The sequence below is a fragment of the Ambystoma mexicanum genome, chromosome 10, assembly GCF_040938575.1.
Source record: "Ambystoma mexicanum isolate Mex_15411 chromosome 10, UKY_AmexF1_1, whole genome shotgun sequence".
NCBI lineage: Eukaryota > Metazoa > Chordata > Amphibia > Caudata > Ambystomatidae > Ambystoma > Ambystoma mexicanum.
The window spans coordinates 1,081,403,097-1,081,428,207 of record NC_090932.1 but is presented as its reverse complement, the minus strand read 5'-3'; the positions used below and the strand labels follow the sequence as shown (position 1 = coordinate 1,081,428,207).

The 25,111-nt window shown below is 50.4% G+C and overlaps 1 protein-coding gene across 1 annotated transcript in view; it reads right to left on the bottom strand.

Moving 5' to 3' along the window:
* Positions 1-25,111, bottom strand: part of ANXA4 (annexin A4) — a 222,912-nt gene that overhangs the window by 80,022 nt on the left and 117,779 nt on the right. The window contains exon 8 of the mRNA XM_069618906.1: positions 6,371-6,427. Within this exon, the coding sequence (XP_069475007.1) occupies positions 6,371-6,427 (57 nt within the window). The remainder of the gene's footprint in view (positions 1-6,370; positions 6,428-25,111) is intronic.

Sequence of the window (25,111 nt, the reverse complement as noted above, 5' to 3'; positions counted from 1 at the left end):
TTGGTTAACTTAAGTGCCTTGTTGTAGGTTCCATACAGTGTCATTCTTTAGCCAAATTGAATGAGTAGATTTTTTTTTTTTAAAGTGCATTTCTCACTTGCCTTAAAAAGGTGCATAACAGAATGGATTCAATGCTTACTTTTGGAAAACTACTATTTGCTTGTGAATTCCTTATCTTGCGCTGAATTCATGAATGTCATGGGTTGCCTTTTGAAAAGTAAATTAACTTTTCTCGATAATCACTGTGTGTCAATCAAGTCTTTAAAAAAGGTTTGTGGTGTCCCAAAATACATTTAAAGTCTCATACTTGCACTTGCCATAGTTAAGGCTTGTGGTTTTCCAGAGAGCCTCATTTTAGCATTTTTTTTTCTTTTACCTTTCCTGTATTTGTAGAGTATCCAGACCAATCTCATTCTACTCATGATATCACTTTCCCGACTGCTGGGCAATGACAATCCTTAAGATTCTTGTGTGCATGGGTCACCAAACTGCATCTCGAAAGCCCTAACCTCATCATGTTTGGAGCCCATGCATTCAAAGATAAAGTGTGGATTTCCAAAAACAAATGAGTAGATTTGCCATTGAGGAATGGACTTCGAGACAGCCGACTTAGTGCGAGTCGGTCTGGAGAGAAAAAATTAAAAAGTGTTCCTGTGTGTCTCCGTTACGTCCAAGAGCCAAGTGCTCATGCTATCAAGTTGATAATGAACATACTGTGTAGAGAATGTTTTTTAAAAGATATTGACCATGAAGTTCTATAAAATATGTAATTCATCCAACACCTGTTCCGTTCCCAATCTTCATCACCATGAATCGATATATCAGCATGACAATGGCATGCTTTAGAGAGCCAAAGACTCTCTGGAGGTCACCAAAAGCATGGACAAGGGCAGTGGGATATTGATGGCAACAAAATCTTTTGATTGCATTTAGGACAGGTAGACGAAGAGAATTACAAAAACGGATCAGATTTTAAAAGTGCATCAATCACAAACACCAACAAAATCAACTGCCAAGCAGTTAACATGTGGCGATTTAAACACATGTATATAAATATTTTGAAAACTCACTAATTGATGAAGATTACATAAGAACCACCCCTAACTTCAGGTAAATTAAACCAATCCCTTAGCAAGTCACACTGGACAGATCTGAATTACAGGCAGGGGAACCTTTCTCAATCTCCCCACGCAAGAGGAACTGGGCAGAGGAAATCACCTGCACACAAAAATGGAAAATCCAGCCATAGGATAAAGTTTTACTGCCTTTATTAAAATTCAATGGCAGGGATTAAAGCATGAACAATGTAGCATTCTCCACACTTGCGCGTGTTCGTCAAGTCTGTGGTTTGGTTTTGTTAGTATGGGACGTCACAAAATGAAGTTACATCTTAGATAACCTAACAATGGTTGGAACTGGTTAGTGAGGTAAGCTATATACACATTCTACAAGGGTTTAGTTTGATAATTGGGTGAAGCATATCTGGTGGCTCTTCCTGAGACCACCTCTAAATGTTGCGAATACAAAAGTTACAGGTTAGTGTGCGGTGATTGGGCAGTGCAACAAAAAGTGATCGTAACATGGAAGGTGAATGGGGATTGGGCAAAAAAGGTCCTCAGCCTTGGAAAGTTACCAGGCCAAATGCAACTATTCAAGATAGTGGGAACGGCCATGAAGGTGCTGCACGTTTTCAACAAGTTACCATCTCTGATCTCCTGGGTCTTGAGACAAAGATTCGGCTTTGGACCTGTATTACTTTTGTATTGTCTTGCCTTCAGTTCAATGGGAACAGCCACCTCAGTATGGCTCGAATTAATAGGCCCGTTCTTTAGGGTTCAGGTCACATGTGTAGGGACCAGAAAATGGATCTCTCCTGCTTGCAATTATGAGAATTTTCAGCTTGCATTCTCTGCAGCTGTTCCATCTCTTTCGTTAGCTCAGACCTTTCCTTCTCCCGGCGTCCTTGACAAGACTGTGCACAGTGGCTACATTGGAAGCCTGGTTTGCATGCTTCAGCAGGATCAGACTGCCAGCCTTTCTCTATACCTTCAAATACTTTCTGCTTCCTTCATTCACTCGAATGTACGTGTGGCTTCCATCTTGATTTACATAGTCACCCATGTTAGTTGTGCTCAAGCGTCAGCAAGCCGTTCCTATGTATTCTTGTGCATTTTGCGGTTTCCGCATGGCAAACGCTTACGTGCGTCAGTCCTCTGTGTGAGTCATAAGCATGTTCTTCATGGCTGCCAGCAATATATCCAAGTGGCTGCGTAACTTCATGGAGGGATTGGCTGCGTAACTTCATGGAGGGATGCCTATGTCCATAATGGGTGAGGGGGCGTCCACCCACTGGCCCCCCCCTCACCCATTATGGAGGAGCCAAGGAGCCAGCCCAGTGAAACACTAAGCACTCCCTCAGCTGCTTTTTCCAGCTGAGGTCTCCTGGGCTGGCTGAACTGTCAAAGGGAAAAACTGTTTGCCTTTGACAGTTCAGTTCCCCACCTGCACATGATCACTGAGCCATGCAACACTGGGGGCGTTTTGCTTCGCCAGCCTTGCATAGCTCATTGGAAATGCTGGCTGGGGCACTGCTTGTATGTGCGAGGGGGTGCTCCTGCGCCTCCTCGCACATACAGGAGTAGCAACCTGGAGCGGGGCATTTTAGCAACCACACACTGGCCCCTGCAGAAGGCAAGTTTAAATATGTGTGTATCGATGCGTGTATGATTGTGTTCTGGGACTGTGGTGGGAGAAGAATGGGCGGGAGCACTGGAATAGTGGTGGGAGCAGGGTGGGGCGAGCACAGGGTTTGTACCGGGAGTAGGGTGGACATGGACAAAGTACATGTTGCTTGTGGGAAATACATATTCGAGAAAAGTAGTTCGAATTTATTATTACACATTGACATTGAATGCATAACCACCTACTGAGGGCCTCATTTAGGTCTCCCTCTTCATAACCAGTCTACATACCAACATCCTTCAAGACCAGGGCTTCGACGCAGTGTAGCAGGCTTCGAGTCTTAGATGTGCATAATGATTTTTTGATTAGATTGTTGGGAACCATTTCGAAACACATTTACTTCAGATGCAACACACCATTCCATTTACAAAACAGGAGACGCACAAGGGGAACATAGTATGCATCTGATTTTGCAAACCCCTCTTTGCAGGATGTAGACCATGTGATTTTTCAATGCCCATTGCTAAAATTGAGTCATACATTAGACTATTATGACGAATCCAGGGAATTTGTCCCTTCTCCCCAAGGGGAAGCAACCCCTTTTGGCACTAGGGACGTGAGCCCGTTATTCAATATCACTAGGGTACAGGGCAGGCGGGATATCACTGGGGGTATATAGCAGTAGAAACTGGTCATAAGATAAAGGCATTTTAAATGGGTTTGGCTTTGTTGCAGACTCAGTTTTGGTGATGCCCTACCTGAAGGCCAGGATCAATGATGTCCTTGCTCACGTTACAGGAAGGAACTGAAAAGGCTCAGGCCCAAGCAGGAGAGGCGAAAGCCAATCCGTCACTGGAGCAAGGCCATCTGCATTAGAGTGCATAGGAGGGACGTCATCACTCACAGCAACTTGGAGGCAGGACCACCTTGGAGGTATGGTGGGCAGAGAGCCCGCAGAACGTTACTGAGCCCAGAGAACAGGTAGAAAGCCACCTGAACGAAGGATGGATGAAACATTGCAGACAGGGCTTCCCGGCGTGTGGGAAACCAGACACCCAAGTCCTGAGTGAAAGGAGGAACCAGGGACAGAGACCTGACAGCGAGGATGTGACTCGCGATTCACTGACTTCCCCACCAAACACCACTGCAAGCAAACAGGTACGCAAACATGTTACTTGGTTTCAGCCTCAGCCAATGAACAAAAGAATTTCCATTCTCCAAACTTATTCACATTTATAACACACATAACTATGCTATAGATTCAGGCTCTGATCAAATTACAGAAATAATGATAGTTAAAATGGTGTCATAATGTGTCGGAGGAAAAATGCTAAATATATCCAGAGAAAAAACCAGGACGACGACGGGATAGAGTGTGGCACCGCAGTATGTGTGCAAATGTATGGTCCAGTAATCGCGAACACAACAATCTTGAAATATTGACCAATACTACTACAAATGTAACCCAACATGGGAAATGCTACAAGATAACGGACCTCGGTTTGCTTACAGACATTTTACCAAACTAAGCAGAGAGATTGTTTAAGGAGGGCCTAGAGACCCGTGTAAATGGTAGTTGCGTGGTGCTAATCACAGTAAAAGGACTTTTTTTCTTAATGCAAAATCCAGTGTGGCTAGACGTTGCAGGAATGTTAACACTGAGTTGGTAGAATTGCACTTTGTTATTTATGCATTTCAAGAACATAGGAGAAACGGTGAGGTGAGACTCAAACAAAATGGATTTTTTTTTTTCCACAAACTTTGCTCTCAGCTTGGGTGTTGAGAATGTTTGCTAAGCAGCACTTGATATTAGTTATCAATCTTATTTGGCAAAAATTGTCATAAAAGTTATATCGCGAAATACAATTAGCAAAAAAGAATAATAAATGTCATGAAAGTTATATACACATTCAGAAGTACTGTTTGTAGTTGAATATACAAATCAATTACAATTTAACTAAAACTATCCCCAATACCCTAGCACATATTAAAATACACATCTATATGCAGAAAACAATGAATTACAGTAAAACGGTTCAAATCAAACTAGGATCCTCGCATTATACAACTACAATTAAAAAAGAAAATGCTCGTCTTCTCAATGCACTTCCTAAAAAGTAGACAGGAAAAAAGGCATCTATTGATTTACCACTTTTGCATAGCTGTTCTGCTACATCCTGCGTTCGTACACCTTTATTCCATCATGCGTTTCCCCCTCCCCTCCCCCCGCCCCATATTCTTCAGACAGGCCTTTAGGTCCCTTCTCCTTTTATCATCATACATGGGGCACATGAAAAGGACACCTTGCAAGGATTCCCTAGAAGATGCACAAAAGGGGCACATGGCATTGCAAGTGGCAAATTCCATAACCGCATGTTAGCAAACAGAGATTAGTTGCGTGACACTTGCATTTCTAAATCATTCCGCTTGCGAGGCACGGTCACAATATGGCCATTTCTTCTGTGGCATTGAGTAAACAGGATCTCCCTGTGACGCATTCAGTTCAGACATGAGCGCACACAGGTGAAGCTCTTGGAATGTGCTTTGCTTCTTCCCAACAAGTAAGGTTGTGTACATTTACCAGGCAAGTTCTAAGATAAATGGTGGTTAATGTTGACACCTGACGAAGCAAACTCCACTATAGGAGGTCATAGCTTGCCAGTCAAGGCTGCGCAGCTCTGGAACTTTCTCCCCCAAGGCATCGGAGAACCTCAGCCCTTCACTAACTTCAGACAGACCCCGATTGGGTGGCTGAGAGCTAATGACATCTAACTACTACAACTGGCATAACCCCTAGATGCACTACCCCTGACAACTGTATATCACAACCCCATGACTATCCAGGACACAGGTACCCTGCTACTTCACTGTTCCTTGACCTGATCCTGTGTACATGTGTATATATCTGATTATTGTAACATTGATGATGTCCGTATTTTCCCACTTATTATGTACTTGTAACTAAGTTGAGCATTTTCTTGTCTGTTGCGCCCTGATGCCCCAGGGTATGGGGCGCTCTATAAATAATAAACTAAACTAAGGGCTGTGCGAAGTGAACAACACATCCCCGTCAGGAAAACATGGAATAAAATAGTTCGGCATCCACATATTAATGGGTTGGTGGAATTAATGAATGGAAACTCACAATCAGAAATACAAAGCGTCCACGTGCTGGTGTTCGGCTTTAGCAAGGTAATGGTGGGCAGTGGTAGTACTAGTACAAAGGGTCATTTATGCACAAAGAGTTGGGCTGTGCCAGGTACACACTATATATGGTAACAATCGTTTTCCGAAGGCCCATCAGCCTTTCACAAGCAGGACTTGTCCACAAAGCTCCTGACTTTACCAGATACCAGCCTGTCTATTGGGGTATGTGATTCTGATGGCTAAGGAAATGCTTCGTGGCAGGAAGGGCGAGGATTGCGCCATTTCAGACTGGGCATGGTTAGAGCAAGCCGCCACCCAAACTCAGGTTCACGAACCAGGTCACCAGATCACAGAATGGTGCAATGTAAAAATGCAAGAGGCCCACATTACATTTAATATGAAAACACATTTGAAGTCCATAGTAGAGACTTTAAGATGTTGCTGCTTAAGAAAAAGAAACGCACAGCAAATGAGGGAGAAAGAACTGGACAGTGAAACAGCTCAAGGAAAAGGTAAGATCCGATGCCCTGTGCGCACGTACCTGAGCATCCTTCTTGGCCAGCGCATCATCCACATTACTGCCAGTATCTCTGCCACCCTGAGGAGAAACCAAGAGTCAGCGGATTGCAAGTGGCATATCTGCACCCCCCCCCCCCCGCGTATCCCCTTTTCATTACCCCTCCCACCCCCACATCTTTGCCCTAGCACACCAGGTACACTGACAAAAGTGCGATTTTCCAATATCACAGTATCTGGGGGCCCTTGTAAGGAGACAGTGGCTTTACCCTAATCACTCCCCTCCAGTCACCCAGCTCACCCTAAGGCTTGAAAGGACATGGCCCATGGACAATTTTTTTCTATAACATTAAACCACAATACAAGTAAAGATTTTACATAAAACGCCGTACATTCCAGACTTGACTTCTATAATGAATAATACATTTACGATCTACTGAATAATATAGTTTTTGCACGAGATTATTTTTTAGGCACAGAATTCTAAATTATAATTAATTTAGCAAGCTCTGAAGGCCAGCATATTACCAGCTTTCTAAACTTATATGCATTGAAATCTGGCATGGAGTTTGTCAACTGTTGTCAATCAGCTGCACTATACACGTATTCAGCATTGCCGAAACTCAAGCCTGTAGGTTACACCCAACTTTGCAGCAGAGGGATTAACCCCATGAGTTACCTTACAAGCTATTGAGCCCTGCTGCAGACCACCAGCAGATGAAGGGAAAGGCCATTTCTGCATATGAAAATGGCGCCCCCTCATCTCAGGTTATGCCTAATCCATGGCCATTTGTGCTCGGTGTAGAAGCCACCAAAGTTGCAGAGATCAACATAATGAGGTGCTCGTCGTACTGCCATATTTGTTTGTTCTCTACGCACCAACTAACTCCTTCTGCTCAATCTCTCACCACAGGCTTATTACACCCCCGCCCCCTCAGCACCCCTGCCTGAGGCTGGGGGTTGTGCTTGCGCATACTGTCAAATAATAAAAGAGGCAAACTTTTGGCAGAGTGTTAAGGAAGTAACCCGATGAAACCGCCGTTTCCAGGCTGAGACAGGATGGTTTAGAAGAATCGTTTCCAAATTATCTATATTAAGGTCGCGTCCCTGGAGGTCTAGAGTTCGCCATCTCGATCTAGGTGGGTTTCTGTTTCAAAACGGTCAATTCGGTTTTTACCCTCATTCTGCATTGTATATTTATACAGTCATCACAACAGCTGGCAACAAGACATCCTATCTTACAGTGTGTTGGGTAACTTCCGAAAGTTAGAACCGAGTTGGGACGTATCCACTTACTATGGTTTCCAGTGAAGTCAAACCTGAAGACACTCCCCCTGTAATTCATAGAGAACTATTTCTTGCAAACACAACAAGCAAACAAAAATGGTATCTTATGATGTGTGATGTAACTAACTTGCAGTAGTGTGGGTGGATGTTTCAAAAATGTTATTAAAAAAAGAAGAAATATTCATTTTATTGTGCCATGGATGGTTTTATCTAGTTATGTAAAGGACTGGATTTTTCGGAATGGTGGCACTGTAGGGCCTCTCTAACTTATTGAAGTTTCTGACCAATCTCGACCAGACAATTCATGCTCACACGTACCATGGCCATTACAGTTTAGGGGGAGGAGGGGGGGGCGAGGGGGGTGGGTCACAGCCGAGCCATAGGTGCACACTCTCATCAATGGGTGTTGTGAGAAACCCAAGTGCGTTCTCATAAATAATCCCGGACGATCCTTTGTTTAGGTGGCCAAGGGAGGGCCATGGGGACTGAAGACATGGTACCCATACCTTCTCGCAATCCATCCTACCCTACCTCTACTTTCATGGGATATGGTCATCCAGACCCAGTCTTTGACTTTCCCTCAAAAGGAAGAACAATAGAGAAACCCAAATCTAAAAAGGTAATCCAAACCTTTTTCTGTAACATGACACTAACCTTTTCTTTCTTCCCTCAAAACCTAGAGGGTACTCTGTAATCCAACTTTCTCCTTCCCGGGGTGTCTTCCTCCGATAAGACCAAGACTAGGGAAACTGGAACATACTCCCATTCATTACAACTACCCCAATACTCCCAATCACAAGAGGTTAGAAACATTGCTCATTCAATATCATGCACATCACTATAATCCTGAGGCAAGAAAGGGAAGATTAGAGGCGTCACCCATTTATTATCAGAACCAACTCCCCTCCCCATTTCTAGCAAGCACTGGGACGAGGACATCAGGAGCAACGAGGATTACCCATAGAAACACCACATGGATACAAAGTGAGGCATGCCATCTAATACCTCTGAATTGTCCCACTAATCGAGTCAGGCAAGGTCAGGGCCCCCCCCCCCCCCCCACTGTGCACACCTGACTCCAATTGACTCACCTGCAGTGTAAAAAGGAAAAAGGGTGGTTCTGTCCGAATCAGGGAGTGAGCTGGGGATGCTGACTGGACCAGAGGAGCCAAGGAGCAGAAGGCTGCAAGAAAAAGAGCCCAGAAGGACCGGTGGGGCGCGGGATGCCGAGACGCTGACCGGTGTGTTTGAGGGGCTGCAGCGTAGTGAGGGAGCCATGTCTCCAGGAAGCCGGATCAGGACAGAAGGCAGTCTGTTGGCCTTGTTCAGACCAGTGTTCGTTACCCTGGGATGTGTGGCAGTGCCAGAGGTGGCTGAGGGGCAAGTGATGAGACCCTGGCATTGATCCAAAAAAAAAACCCACTGACCTGCTTGCAAGCTCTGCGCTACTATTGGTGAGTTTGTGAGCCAGAAAGAAACTCTATAGCATGCGGGTGGCTGGAGCGGGAGCGTTGAGAAAAGCGAACAGCTGGTGAGCGAAATTTGGAAAAAGCGAGGCAAGCAAAAGCAGGAAGAAAGCAAAGCAGAGTAACAGAAAAGGGTGCAGAAATAAAGAGACAGAGCAAGTGCACTGGTGGCATGGAGAACAGCCAAGAGTGGGTGCAAGCGACCCAAAAAGTAAGGAAAATGGTGCAAGTGACCAGAAACTGAGAAAGACAGCAAAGAGACACAGAAGGCAAGACAACCAAGAGAGGTGCAAGCAACCCAAAAGGGAGAAAATGGGTGCAATCGACCCGAAATAAATGCAGAAAGTGCAAGAGGCACGTACATGGGAAAATGAAGTTGCAAGAGGGCACAGTGAAAAGTAAGAAGCGTGCAAGAGGTATAGAAAGGTGCAAGTGTCCACAATAGAAAAAGAAGCTGTGCAGGAAGCAAAGTGGAAATGGACAGAGTGAAGAAAAGGCATCTGCAAATAAGGAGAGAGGTCAGAGTGGATGCAGCTTCGAGGAGCAAAGAACTCTCTGTCTCCGATACTACCCCCATGAAAGAACTGCAGTGAAAGGTGCATCCTGACATGAGGAACGTGTTTGTTGAACTGTTTAAAGAGGGGCCTAGGCTTGGGGAAGGGAACCCAAAGAGGCCCATAAGAGACATTGTTGAACTTCATGAGGAGGGGCCTAAGCTTGGGAGGAGAATCCTATTAGGCGCGCTAAAGACATTGTTGAACTTCGTGAAGAGAGGCGTGGAGTTGGGGAAGGGAACCCCGACAGACCCAGAGACATTGTGAACTCTATTGACTTCCTGCAAGAGCCCTGTGCAGAACTACACCAATTGGTAGGGCTACTTGAAACCAGCTGTGGTTTCCATTTCTTTTTGAATCACCATGTTTCCTCCAAGAAGGCCCCTATTACATTTGGTGAAAGGGTGAAGGCAAGTATAGATTTGGACATAGACGAACTTTGGTTTTGGACATGCAGGCATAGACGGCCCTTAAGAGCATCAGTTGAGGAAACCATCCTGAGTTGCAGCCAGGTAGGCATTACACCAACCGCACAAATTTTGATAATAAAAGGTTTTCAAACTGGTATTTTGGAGTCTGTCTCTCTTGATACCATGCCTGCCTCACAGTGTCCCAATTATCAGGTCAACACGGTATCAAAGTTTCTCTACAGGGCTCTACTAGGCCCATATCTAATAAAGATCCACTGCTTCAGGTTGATGTACATCGCTCCATTGTGGAGGGATCATACCCCCCCCCAGCCTTCAATCTCCTTTGCCCTGGTGTATTGGTAATACATTCAGCAGGTCCTTCCAGACCTCCAGACAGTTTGGCAAGTTGTATTCCCAAAATCAAGTGCTACTGCTCCCTAGCCCTCACCCAATTATAATGCATTTCACACTTTTCCAGCCTCTGGATGAGAATCATTGTGCATACTCCAATGTGCATACTCTGTGTGCATTGCATGCAAAGTAACTCAATGCCCTCTGCTCATATTTTCATGTTTCATCCTAGTCATGTCCTATGCAAATTCCATTTAGCAGGCTTAATAACCTTGAAATATGCTCTCCAAACCATATTAATAACTTTTATTTCATTATGGTTGTAGTTATGTATTCAAGATTATCAAAAATACATTTTTTTATCTTAATGCAGGTTTGTGCCTATTCATAGATCGATTTCACCCTCATCAGTCCCACTACTTCACTTCCCATATACCCAAGCCCTCATTCTTACTATGAGACGTGTCCCTTCTCTTATGTACTGTTGGTCAAACCCAAAGTGTGAAATTCCATGGCCTTTCTGCTTACGCACAACTGGTCTATTGTGGTGGATCATTAAAAATCATGCAGCTAGCTTAGTGACGTTACCACCACTCATTAGCACACAGGATTAGGAATTGACATGTCTACTTGAAAGAATTGTTTAATCAAACAAAATAATGCCTTTCTTGGATTGCTCTAGCCAAGATAAAATGACATGAATCAGGATTATGCTAATTGTGAGGATCCAATACCTTAGCCACTTCTTTTCCACATCTCACCTTTAGGGCTTATAGTGTTCAGCTACTTCTGTGATGTAGAGTTTAGCACCCTGCTCACCATTGTATCGATTGCTCGTTTGTTAGGCTCTTATACAATAAGAATGTACTGTTTCAAAGCACCCAAATGGCAGAGGGAGAGTGGGAAAATACATTATAACATAATATTTAAGAGCAGAAGGGGGAAAAAGAAGGGGGACAAACCTACTATGCTTATGAGGGGGTAAGTGCTGGGGATTCCGAAGCCGTGGGTGAGCCATGAATGAAGTGCTAGAATGTGGAGTGCTACATGTCCTGGGCCGTGGAAGGTATAAGTGCGTGTCTCCAGAGCGAAGGGTGTGCAGATGCAAAGTGATGTGGAAAGACAGGAGCTGGGAAGAATCAGTGTGAGAGGTCAAGGCCCCGGAGATGCATAAGGGCCAAGGATGCCGATTCAGCAACTATGGGATTAGCAGAGGAGAGAAGGAAGGAGGAGGAAAAAGAGGAAAGTCTTAAAGAGCTTTCGTAATTTGGGAAGATCCTGCTCTAGTCGCAAGGGGAGGGGGAGGCTATTCCAAAGGAGGGAGCCTGCAGATGAGTGAGTGACCCCCCCTGCCCTCTGTTCAGCAAAACACTTTACACACAAAGAGTTGGTGTCAGAGAAGCAAAGTGGTCCAGAGAGAGTATTTAGTGAGATAAAGTTCAAGATAGTGTGGTCCCTGGGCCCAGACAGCCTTGTGGATGATACAAAGGGATTTTAATGTCATCCGTGCAGCAACCGGGAGCCAGTGAAGACTCAGTGCAGGAGAGCTGCAGTCTTGCCACCCTATTCCGGATAAGCTGGAGGGGTCGCAGAGAGGAAGAATCAGGAGAAGGCTGTTACAGTAGTCCAGTCTAGAGAGAACACGGGCACTAGTCACATTGAGCCTTTGAGAGAAAAGTGAGAAAAGGAACAAGTTACTTACCTGTAACTGTTGTTCTCCAGCATGGGTCTGGCATGGATTCACATGCTCATGAATATTCCCCGTCGTCAGGCTGGGAATCCTCGGTAAAGAAAAAAACCAGTATCAGTTTCGTTTCTGATCTGTCTTTCGTAGTAGTAACCAATCACTGATCTCTGCGTCATACTGACCACAGCCAATGACTGCCCAATACCTAAACCCCGCCTCTGGCAGCCATCTTCAGATTTGGTAGCACGTGAAGTGGCAGTATGACCAAGTGAAGAGCCGCAGAGGGGTAGGCGGGAGGGTTCGCATGTGAATCCATGCCAGACCCATGCTGGAGAACAACAGTTAAAGGTAAGTAACTTGTTCCTTCTCCAGCATGGGGTCTGGCATGGATTCACATGCTCATGAATAAAGAATACATAGCAGTACACACATGCACAACCACAGGAGGTGGCAAAGGTTCAACATTAAGCATTACATCAAACTCAACATTAAGCAATTCTTACCTCCTCACCAGGCTCACCTTAGGCGAACAGGTTGCGCAGCACTGCTTGGCCGACCCTGGACTCCTCCCTGGAATCCCGATCGACTCAGTAGAATTTCGTGAAGGTGTGCGTCGACCTCCACGTAGCAGCCCTGCAGATGTCCAGCAAGGGCACACCAGATAGGAACGCCGTGGTAGCTGCGATCGCTCTGGTGGAATGGGCTCTCGGACGGCCAGGCAGCGGTCGGTTTGCCAACCGATGACAGTACATGATACAGCCAGAGAGCCATCTGGAAATGGAAGCCTTCGAGAGAGCCTTCCCCTGATTGACAGGTCCAAAGTTCGCAAAGAGTTGTGACGTCTTCCGAAAACACTTAGTGCGGTCCAGGTAGAACTTCAGCGCTCTAGCCACATCCAGCGAGTGCAAAGTCCTTTCAGCCGGCGACAAAGGCGACGGGAAGAAAACAGGCAACACCAAGGGTTCGTTGAGGTGGAAGTCCGACGGCACCTTGGGCATGAAGGAGGGGTGCGTCCTGAGCACTACCCTCGTGTTGTGAAAAGTCAAGTACGGGGCCTTGCAGGAAAGGGTCTGGATCTTTCCCACCCGTCGTGCGGAGGTGATGGCCACAAGAAACGCGGTTTTCCACGACAAGAACTTCAACGGAGCCGAGTGCAGAGGCTCGAACGGAGGTCCCATGAGCTTGGTCAGCACCACGCTGAGCTCCCACGCCGGGGCCAGAGCCTTCACCGGCGGGAACGATCTGAACAGTGCCTTCATGAACTCCTTCATCAGACGATGAGACCACAAAGACGTCTGCCCCGTGGTTCTGGTGTATCGGGAGATCGCAGCAAGATCAATCTTGATGGACGCGTGCGCCAGTCCAGCTTTGGCCAGCGTCAGTAGGTACGGCAGTACTTGGGGAGCCGTAATCGGTAGAGGGTTAATCTTCTGTGCGTGGCACCAGACAGAGAACTTCTTCCATTTGTGTCTGTAGCATTTAAGAGTTGAGGACGCCCTGGCCTTTGCAAGAACCTCTCTGCAGTCAGCCGGTATGTCGTATCCTCCAAACTCTAACGCTGCAGGAGCCAGGCCTGCAAGCTCAGCGACTTTGGGTCGTGATGGAGGATGGCGCCTCCTTCCCTGGAGAGAAGATCCGCGTCCACTGGCAGCTTGATTGACGGGGACGCTGACAAGTCCAGAAGGTCCGGGAACCAGATCTGCCTCGGCCACGCAGGTGCGACGAGGATCATCTTGCACCGTGACCTCTTGAGCTGGTTGATGAGCCGGATCAGCAATGGCAATGGAGGGAACGCGTATAGAAACAGGCCCTCCCAGGGGAACGAGAAAGCATCGCCCATGCTCCTCGGCTGGGGAAACCTGCTGGCGAACCTCCGGCACTTGGAGTTCGTCGCCGCGAACAGATCGATCTGGGGTGTGCCCCACCGTCGGAAGAGGTGATCCACTAGATCCGGTCGTAGTTCCCACTCGTGGCACGAGCGCAGCTCCCTGCTGAGTGAGTCAGCGATGGTGTTTTTTATCCCTCCCAGATGAAACGGCACCAGAAACATCCCATGGGCGACGGCCCAATGCCACAGATCCTGCGCCTCCATGGACAGGGCTGGGGACCTGGTTCCGCCCTGTTTCCTGATGTAGAACATGGTGGTGGTGTTGTTGTCGGTGAAGATCCTCACCACCTTGCCCTTGAGGGACGGAAGAAAGGACCCGAGGGCCCAAAACACTGCACGAAGCTCCAGGACGTTGATATGGAGGGACTTCTCCGTCGGGAGCCAAAGGCCTCTTGCGTGCAGATTTTCGGTGTGCGCTCCCCACCCCTTCCAGGGAGGCATCCGTGGTCACTGTCTCCTGGTGGCCGGGGGTCTGGAAGTCCATGCCCGCCGTCAGATGCGCGCGGGTGCCCCACCACCGGATCGCTCGTCGGAAACTCTCGTCGAGTGTGATCCTCTCCTCGAAGCTGCCCGTCGTCTGGATCCAGCGCGCGTCCAGGAACTCCTGCAACGGGCGCATCGGAGCCTGCACAGGCGGATGAGGTAAATGCAAGAAGACATCATTCCGAGGAGGGACTTGATAGACCTCACTCTGGCCGCGTCCGCAACCAGCATCCGCTGCACCTTGCCCAAGATGGCCCTCGTCCTTTCCTCTGACGGAGAGGCCAGAAGCGACACTGTCGAGCTTCGCTCCCAGAAACAGTGCGTCTTGCGCGGGCACCAGGTGGGACTTGGCGTAGTTTATGGAGAATCCCAGGTCCGTGAGAAGTTAGACGGTCCTTGCCGTGTGCTCCACGGCAAGCTCCTCAGTCTTCGCTCGGATGAGCCAGTCGTCCAGGTAGGGGTAGACGTGGATCCCCTCTCGGCGCAGCTGCGCCGCCACCGGTGCGAGGCACTTGGTGAACACCCCGAGTGCCGACCTCAGTCTGAAGGGAAGGGCTCTGAACTGGTAGTGACGCCCTTGGACCACGAACCTGAGAAACTTTCAGTGTCCCTTTAGGATGGGAATATGGAAGTATGCATCCTCCAAATCCAATGACGACAGGAAATCGCCCTCCTCCAGCTGACCCAGGACGTGTTGGAGGGTGACCATCTGGAACTTCTGTGCCTGATGTAGTTGTTCAGCAGTCGTAGGTCCAGGATGGGACGCCATCCTCCCGTCTTCTTCTTCACGAGGAAGTATCTTGAGTAAACTCCAGAGCCCCGAAGCCTCTTTGGGACGAGCTTGATGGCGCCCTTCTTGAGCATCGCCTTTACCTCCAAGAGAAGTTGAGGGACGTGATGTTCTTTCCTGGCCACAGGGGGGACGCGCGGACACCTCTTTAGGAACTCGAGCGCGTGACCCTGAGCTAGGGCGTCCAGCACCCAACGGTCGGTGGAGATGGACTCCCACACGCTGACGAAGCTCGCCAGCCGGCCTCCCACTGGGGTGCTTTGGTGGGGGCCCGACCCCACGGCCGGTTCAGTCCTGCTTCGACGAGGCTTTGCCGCCTTGTCCTCCTTGGCGACGACGGCGGGGTCCGCCCGACTTGCCTCATCCCCTGTAAGCTTCCTGCGACGACGAACGGGCCGCTTGACGGTAGGAACAAGTTACTTACCTGTAACTGTTGTTCTCCAGCATGGGTCTGGCATGGATTCACATGCTCATGAATATTCCCCGTCGTCAGGCTGGGAATCCTCGGTAAAGAAAAAACCAGTATCAGTTTCGTTTCTGATCTGTCTTTCGTAGTAATAACCAATCACTGGTCTCTGCGTCATACTGACCACAGCCAATGACTGCCCTCTACCTAAGCACCGCCTCTGGCAGCCATCTTCAGATTTGGAAGCACGTGAAGTGGCAGTATGACCAAGTGAAGAGCCGCAGAGGGGTAGGCGGGAGGGTTCGCATGTGAATCCATGCCAGACCCATGCTGGAGAACAACAGTTACAGGTAAGTAACTTGTTCCTTCTCCAGCATGGGGTCTGGCATGGATTCACATGCTCATGAATAAAGAATACATAGCAGTACACACATGCACAACCACGGGAGGTGGCAAAGGCTCAACATCAAGCAGTACATCAAACTCAACATTAAGCATCTTACCTCCTCACCAGGCTCACCTCAGGCGAACAGGTTGCGCAGCACTGCTTGGCCGACCCTGGACTCCTCCCTGGAATCCCGATCGACGCAGTAGAATTTCGTGAAGGTGTGCGTCGACCTACACGTAGCAGCCCTGCATATGTCCAGCAGGGGCACACCAGAAAGGAACGCTGTGGTAGCTGCGATCGCTCTGGTGGAATGGGCTCTCGGACGGCCAGGCAGCGGTCGGTTTGCCAACCGATGACAGTACATGATACAGCCGGAGAGCCATCTGGAAATGGAAGCCTTCGAGAGGGCCTTCCCCTGATTGACAGGTCCAAAATTCACAAAGAGTTGTGACGTCTTCCGAAAACACTTCGTGCGGTCCACGTAGAACTTCAGCGCTCTAGCCATATCCAGCGAGTGCAAAGTCCTCTCAGCCGGCGACGGGAAGAACACAGGCAACACCAAGGGTTCGTTGAGATGGAAGTCCGACGGTACCTTGGGCATGAAGGAGGGGTGCGTCCTGAGCACTACCCTCGTGTCGTGAAAAGTCAAGTACGGGGCCTTGCAGGAAAGGGCCTGGATCTCTCCCACCCGTCGTGCGGAGGTGATGGCCACAAGAAACGCTGTTTTCCACGACAGAAACTTCAACGGGGCCGAGTGCAGAGGCTCGAACGGAGGTCCCATGAGCTTGGTCAGCACCACGTTGAGCTCCCACGCCGGGGCCGGAGCCTTCACCGGCGGGAACGATCTGAACAGTCCCTTCATGAACTCTTTCACCAGACGATGAGACCACAAGGACGTCCGGTCCGTGGTTCTGGTGTATCGGGAGATCGCAGCAAGATGAAGCTTGATGGACGCGTGTGCCAGTCCAGCTTTGGCCAGCATCAGCAGGTACGGCAGTACCTGGGGAGCCGTAATCCGTAGAGGGTTAACCTTCTGTGCGTGGCACCAGACAGAGAACCTCTTCCATTTGTGTCCGTAGCATTTAAGAGTCGAGGACGCCCTGGCCTTTGCAAGAACCTCTCTGCAGTCGGCCGGTATGTCGTATCCTCCAAACTCTAGCGCTGCAGGAGCCAGGCCTGCAAGTTCAGCGATTTCGGGTCGTGGTGGAGGATGGCGCCTCCTTCCCTGGAGAGTAGATCCGCGTCCACCAGCAGCCTGATTGGCGGGGACGCTGACAAGTCCAGAAGGTCCGGGAACCATATCTGCCTCGGCCACGCAGGTGCGACGAGGATCATCCTGCACCGTGACCTCTGGAGCTGGTTGACGAGCCGGATTAGCAGTGGCAAAGGAGGGAACGCGTAGATGAACAGGCCCTCCCAGGGGAACGAGAAAGCATCGCCCATGCTCCTCGCCTGGGGAAACCTGCTGGCGAACCTCCGGCACTTGGAGTTCGTCGCCGTCGCGAACAGGTCGATCTGGGGTGTGCCCCACCGTCGGAAGAGGAGATCCACTAGATCCTGCCGTAGTTCCCACTCGTGGCACGAGCGCAGCTCCCTGCTGAGTGAGTCGGCGATGGTGTTTTTTATCCCTGCCAGATGAAACGGCACCAGAAACATCCTTTGGGCGACGGCCCAATGCCACAGGTCCTGCGCCTCCTTGGACAGCGCTGGGGACCTGGTTCCGCCCTGTTTCCTGATGTAAAACATGGTGGTGGTGTTGTCGGTGAAGATCCTCACCACCTTGCCCTTGAGGGACGGAAGGAAGGACCTGAGGGCCCAGAACACTGCACGGAGCTCCAGGACGTTGATATGGAGGGACTTCTCCGTCGGGAGCCAAAGGCCTCTCGCGTGCAGATTTTCGGTGTGCGCTCCCCACCCTTCCAGGGAGGCATCCGTGGTCACAGTCTCCTGGTGGTCTGGGGTCTGGAAGTCCATGCCCGCCGTCAGATGCGCGCGGTTGCCCCACCACCGGACCGCTCGGCGGAAACTCTCGTCGAGTGTGATCCTCTCCTCGAAGCCGCCCGTCGTTTGGATCCAGCGCGCGTCCAGGAACTCCTGCAACAGGCGCATCCGGAGCCTGCACATGGGAATGAGGTAGATGCAAGAAGACATCATTCCGAGGAGGGACTTGATGGACCTCACCTTGGCCGCGACGGAAACCAACATCCGCTGTACCTTGCCCAGGATGGACCTGGTCCTTTCCTCCGACGGGGAGGCCAGAAGGGACACTGTCGAGCTTCGCTCCCAGAAACAGTGCGTTTTGCGCGGGTACCAGGTGGGACTTGGCGTAGTTCAGGGAGAATCCCAGGTCCGTGAGAAGTTGGACGGTCCTTGCCGTGTGCTCCACGGCGAGCTCCCTCGTCTTGGCTCGGATGAGCCAGTCGTCCAGGTAGGGGTAGGCGTGGATCCCCTCGCGGCGCAGCTGCGCCGCCACCGGTGCAAGGCACTTGGTGAATACCCTGGGTGCCGACCGTAGTCCGAAGGGGAGGGCTTTGAACTGGTAGTGATGCCCTTGGACCACAAACCTGAGGAATTTTCGGTGCCCCTTTAGGATGGGAATATGGAAGTAGGCATCCTCCAAATCCAACGACGACAGGAAGTCTCCTTCCACCCGCTGCCCCAGGACGTGCTGGAGGGTGACAATCCGAAACTTCTGCGCCTTGATGAACTTGTTCAGACGTCGCTGGTCTAGGATGGGGTGCCGTCCTCTTCACGAGGAAGTATCTTGAGTAAACTCCGGAGCCCCGAAGCCTCTTTGGGACGAGTTCGATGGCGCCCTTCCTGAGCATCGCCTTTACCTCCAGGAGAAGCTGAGGGACGTGAAGCTCTTTCCTGGCCACGGGGGGGACGCGCGGGCACCTTCTTTGAAACTCGAGTGCCTGGCCCCGGGCTAAGGCATCCAGCACCCAACGGTCGGTGGAGATGGACTCCCACACGCTGACGAAGCTCGCCAGCCGGCCTCCCACCGGGGTGCTTCGGTGGGGGCCCGACCCCACGGCCGGTTCAATCCTGTTTCGACGAGGCTTTGCCGCCTTGACCTCCTTGGCGACGACGGCGGGGTCCGCCAGACTTGCCTCGTCCTCTGTAGGCCTCCTGAGACGACGAGCGGGCCGCTTGACGGTAGGTGGAGAAACCGCCGGCGGAACCTTTGGAGGCGCCCTTGCCTCCGCTGCTCCGAAAGGGCGTCCGTCGTTGCTGCAGAACCCCAAGGGCCCGGGCCGTCTCAGTGTCCGCTTTAATGGCCTGAAGGGAATCGTCCACTGTTTTCCCAAACAGGTTGTTCCCATCGAACGGCATATCCAGGACTCTGGTCTGTACGTCTTGACGGAAGTCCGTAGCCTTGAGCCATCCACGCCGCCTAAGGCACACGCCGTTGCCCAACTGGCGAAACCCAGTGTCGGCGATGTCCGTCGCAATAGTGATGGCGTGGTCCGACGCCACCTCACCTTCCTGCAGGATCTCCAGGGCATCCGCCCTCTTCTCGTCCGGTAGGAAGTCCAGCAGGGGAGCCAGTTTGTACCATAGCTCCCTGTCGTAGCGGGCCACGATAGCCAAGGCGTTGGCCGCTTTAATCGTCGTTGCTGCAGACGAGATGACCCTGCGTCCCATAGCGTCCAATTTCTTTCCCTCGCCGTCCGGTGGGGAAGTCGATGTGGAGGCCGCACCCCCACCCCTGCTTTCTTCCTGGCCGCCGCGGAGACGACGCAGTCCGGGGTAGGCTGCGCCCGGAGGCGCAGGGGGGCCGCGTCCGGGACCCGGTACTTCTTCTCGTACCGGTCTCTTCTAGCTGGCGTCGTGGAAGGGTTCTTGAGGAGGGCGAGGCCCTCCTCCCAAATGTCGTCCAGTAGAGGCACCGCGAGGACCGTCTTCCTCTTGGCCTCGCGCCATTGATAAAGGAATCCTTCCTTTTTCTTCTCCTCAGGGCAGAGTTGGAAAAGCTCGGATGCCCTGGCGATCATGGAGTGGAACGATCCAATCTCGTCGGGCGGAGAAGCCCTGGTGGGAGGTGACGACGGTAGATCCTCGTCGTATAGCTCGTCGTCCGCACCCGTCGCCGCCGTGTCAGTCCCCGTATCATCCCCTCGGGTGGACGGGGAGGAGGGCTGGACGGGGCGCGACGGCTGAAAAGGAGGTGGAGGGTGAATCCTTCTTTTCTTGGGCGGGGGAACACCAGAAGGTCCCGGTTCAGGATCCCCCGACGGGAGAGGTTCCTCCGTCGGCAACGGTAGTCTCGTCCTTATCTCTGAGCATAAGGACTGTATAGCCAACAAAATGGCCGCCGAGTTGTCTTGCGGCACTGGCAGAGGGGAATCCGACGGGCGATCAGGGGCCCCGTCGGCACCCTCGACGTCGTCGCCTGCGTCGGGATCCATCCCGACGGGCCGGTCTTCTTCCACACCAAGGCCGTGGCTTAAGACCTCGATCAGCTCTTCCTCCGAGGTTGAGGCCGAATCTACGACGACGCCCTGCCCCCCCTTCTTCCCCGCCGGGGATTTCACGGGGGTCCTATCGATGGGCACAAAAGAGGACTCCCTCCGAGGTGGCAGGGAGACTCTGAGCCCCGAGGTCGCCACCACTGGTGTAGCCTCCACAGGCTGAGCCAGGGCCGCCGCGACAGTATCGATAGAGGGCTTGGCCGGATGGATTAAGGCCTTCACCACCTTAGGTGCGCTCACCGCCTTATCCTTGAGGGGGGGGGGGGGGAGGGGGGAACACTGCCTCGCTCCCCCTCCGATGGGGCCTTCGAGCTAGACCGGGGCCTCTCCAGGAGCTTCGCCGGGTGCTCGCCCTTCCTCTTACCCGACCCAGAGCGTTGGCTCGTGGCTGATGGTGCCGGGGAGGGTGCGCCCTGCCTGGCGCCCGTAGAGCCCGACCGATCGGCGCTCCCGGTGCCAGCGGACTCACGGTGCTTGGCCTTGTGTTGGACCCCCGTCGCCGGGGCGTCCTCAAAGGTCTTAGAAGACCGCTCGGATTTCTTCCTCTTCTTCTCGCCTGACGGGCTCTTCCCTTCCAGCCAGTTGGCGAGACGTTGATGGCGGTCCTTCATGGTCCGCTCCGACATATTGCCGCAAAACGCACAGTCCTTCTCCACGTGCGTCTTGTCCTCATGTAAGCAGTAGAGACAAAAGGAGTGTTCGTCCTCCTTAAAGACGTTCTGCAGCTGGCATCCAGGGCAGATCCTGAACAGCTTTCCGGGCGTCGAGCTTCCCTTCTCCTGGGCCATGTCCGAGATGGGCCTGAGAAACTTCTGGAGTCCTCCAAAAGCGTGGCTCGACGAAATCTTCACCCTCGAGGGGCGTAGACGAATCCGACACAGGTCCACGTTGATCGGATGAAGAAACGGTGGAGCTTGAGGCTCTGTTGACCGAAAAATAGAAGTTTTTTGAGAAAAAACGTGAAAAAAATAGCACTAACGCTCGAGAGCAATAGCACGAGGATCCCAACACTTGAACGTGCGGTAAAAATCTGAAGATGGCTGCCAGAGGCGGGGTTTAGGTGGAGGGCAGTCATTGGCTGTGGTCAGTATGACGCAGAGATCAGTGATTGGTTACTACTACGAAAGACAGATCAGAAACGAAACTGATACTGATTTTTTCTTTACCGAGGATTCCCAGCCTGACGACGGGGAATATTCATGAGCATGTGAATCCATGCCAGACCCCATGCTGGAGAAGGTAGAATTTCTTTGGGAAGGAAGAGCTGATAGTTGCACTTCTTGACAATGTCCTGAGTGTGAGGGAGGAAGGAATGAGGAGTCTAAGATGATCCAAGGTTTCTGGCTTCAGTTGAAGGCGCAGGGGGAGAGCCCAAGGAGGAAGGCCAGAGTGAAGGGAAGAAGGAGGGAGCAGGGGTCCCAACGGGAAGGATCAATTTTACAGGCGTCGTTAGTTAGTTAATCGTCGTTTGTACAGGCATTCTCCGAAATGCGCCAATTCCCCCTTCTACCTTAGAGACCACCAGCACTTTTGCAGGACTTTAGGACTTTTAATTTGATCCTGGTGAGAGTGAGACCTTTTTCCCCCACTCATGTATTTTTCTGTGATTTGAACTCAGTGTTTCGTTTGGAGTCTGACAAACTCCATAGGCATCTTTTCACATTAGGACACACAGCGCCTTCAGTGCAGTGGCACAGGGAAGACTTAGTAGTTCATCCAAGAGAAGGTATTTAAACCTTTGGGAAATCTGTTTCCAAGAGCAGTGGAGTGAAATTGACTTTATTTACATTCAACTTTCTAGACTCCACACACACACTACCTTACAGTGGGGTGCTGGAGGGGTTACTTAGTATCCCCCTTTGTCTAGCTTCTCATAACATCTTTATGTTACCCTTACTGCAATTAATGGCTGGTGGCAGTAGTTTACTTTTTACTACCATTGAGTGTTTCGACTGCAGGCTGCAATCGCAGCTGCAGTAAAGCACCCCTGGGTGCCCATTTTGTCAAAATGGCCCTGGTATTTTTTCGCCATTTCTTGTTGGAAAGGTCCTTCATGAGATTTAACCTGCACGCCAATCCAGGTTTGGTCCCTTTGATTATTTAGTCTTTGGCAGGATTCACTGGTGAAGCCCACCTCTGGCTCCAGCATGTCTGGCAGGGCAGGAAGCAAGGGAGGTGCCTGAAAATCCCTGAGTTTAGTCTTCTTGGTTACAGGAATACACCCAAAAAGGTGATTGGCCAGCTGGCTGGCCTTGGAGGACAGACACCCTGCTGTGCGATTGACAACTAGGCTGCGCATGAATGGGAGAAACCTGCATTAAAAAGGCGAGGTCTTTTGCTTGGAGTCGACCACTGGACTAAGAAATCCAAAGAACTAGGATAGACGCCTGCTACAACTCCTGGACCGTTGGTTTGCCAGGTGAAGCCCTGCTGCAGTGTTGAAGCTCCGAATTCTCCTCAACTAGAGAAGCCCTGCAATGGATGTCTTCTCCCCTTGGTTTGGTGGGACCAATTGACCCCAAGACAAACTCCTCTCGGAGCTGGCTGTACTTCCATTGCTGCTTACACCGCTGCTGCAGGAACCGATTGCCAGGGAGAGGAATACCAGAACTGAGTGCATTGTTTTTAAGTCAGACCCCGCCCTCCAGGAAGATCCTCTGGACTACCATGAAGCAGGACTAACCAAGCCGAGCCACCTCAGAGTGCTGGAACCCAGAAGCAGGGAAAGTCCACCAAATGTCCGAGAACTGCAGTGGTGCTATTCGCGAGAAGCTGAAACCGCGAGGTGCCTCTGATATGAAGTTTGCCCATTGCTGCTGCTGACCTAACTGTAGTGCAGGAGTCCCCAGAATTCTTCCCTCTTGTCACCACAACTGAGGCTCAGGAACAACAGGATCTGCCATACTACAACAGGAACAGAAGCCAGCTGGAACCAATTTCTTCAGACCTAAGGTACTGTAAACTAAGGGGTACCTGCCTCTTGCTGTGTAACTTGCTAGCTCGCAGTTGAGACTTGCCTTACCTTTTGCAGAGTTGACTGAAGCTTTGCCCATCACAAGCCTCCCAGCTTGTGGCCCAACAGTGTGCAAGACGTTTTATTTAACTTCAAGAAGAACTTCAGCTCCCCTAGACTTTGCTCAATTGACATTGGCTGTCCTGGCTCCCTGATAGACTCTTCTAACCTCTGACTGTTTTGATCTGTCCCTCCAAAAAGTCACATTCTTTACTTGTGCAGCCAGGAAAGGGTTGATCTGCATTGCATTGGGGGGTGGGGGCTGGGGGAGGTGATTCAAAAGTACTTACCGGTTTGAGAAACTTGTTAACCAATGTGTTCTCCCGCGAACGTTTTCCAACATCAAACTCGGTATTGCTGTAAATGTCCCAGTGAAGATCAATGTCCACAGTGTCCTAGTTATTTAAGTCACCTCAGGGTGTATGAAGAGTCGGTGTGCCATCCCAAATGGGCATCTACTGATTTACTGAAACTGAGTGCGTGCATTTTTTTAAAAGTATATTTTAAGTGTTACATATTTTCTCCCTTCTAAAGAAGGCTTATTTAAACTGACTGTTAAATAATTGTTTATTTAACAATGAGTATAGTTAATGAGTATAAGTTTTATTTGGATACTTGTCACTGTGAAACTATATTACCACCCTACAGCTCACATTGACCCCTCTTCAGATAACCATGGCTGCTCGTCACTCTACCAAGGTGTGTAGTACATGCTTATACCAAAGGTTGGGTTAACTATTGCCAAGAGGACAAGGCGGGTGCAGTCTCCCACAGGGTACTGCATACAATCTTGCCCAACAGGCGTTGAGGCAGAGAACATTGGAGGCGCACCAGGACTGGATGGCAGCTATGCAGTCAGGGACTATTTGTAATCCACACCAGGAAAACCTGCCTGGTTCATTTCTTCCAGATTCAGGGTTTTAAACTGACTGTTCACGATTAGGTATAGGACCCAGTTACTACAGGATTTCTTACCCCTCTTATTTCTTCTCACAAGGGACAAAGTGCCTCTCCCCCGCACCCCCACCCCAATATAGGGTAAATCTCTTGGTTAGAGAGAACATGGCCTTTACACCCTTACACTGACCTGCCTAAGAACAGCAAGCTTCTAAGGCCTCTCTTCAGCATCTGCCTGAGAGGCCAGCTGGACCAAGGGCCTACAGAATATCTGGTCCTGGTCCCACCTGGACAGAGTACTGACTGGCGGTTGCTGCCTTGGTCAGCCTTGGCCTCTTCCCATTACAATGCCCTCTGCTGGGTTGGCCTTTTAATGGTCTCTTTCGTGCTGGATGGTTCCCCCCCCCCCACCATTAACACTTTCAAAACTGAAGTCATGGCAGGAAACTTTTGAAAGAACTAACCACCATCTGCTGTGAACACCTGGTCTAAATTCAGTATTCATACGGATTGAGCAGTTTGCCCCCATTCTTTTCCCCTAGAGCTTCTAAAACAGACGTCCTGTATCCAAATGGTCCTGCATCAGACCTCTGGTTAGCTCCTTCAGTTCCATATGGACTTTTTTTGCAGAACTCGGTCACTCAGATTTCTATTAGTGGACCGATATTTAC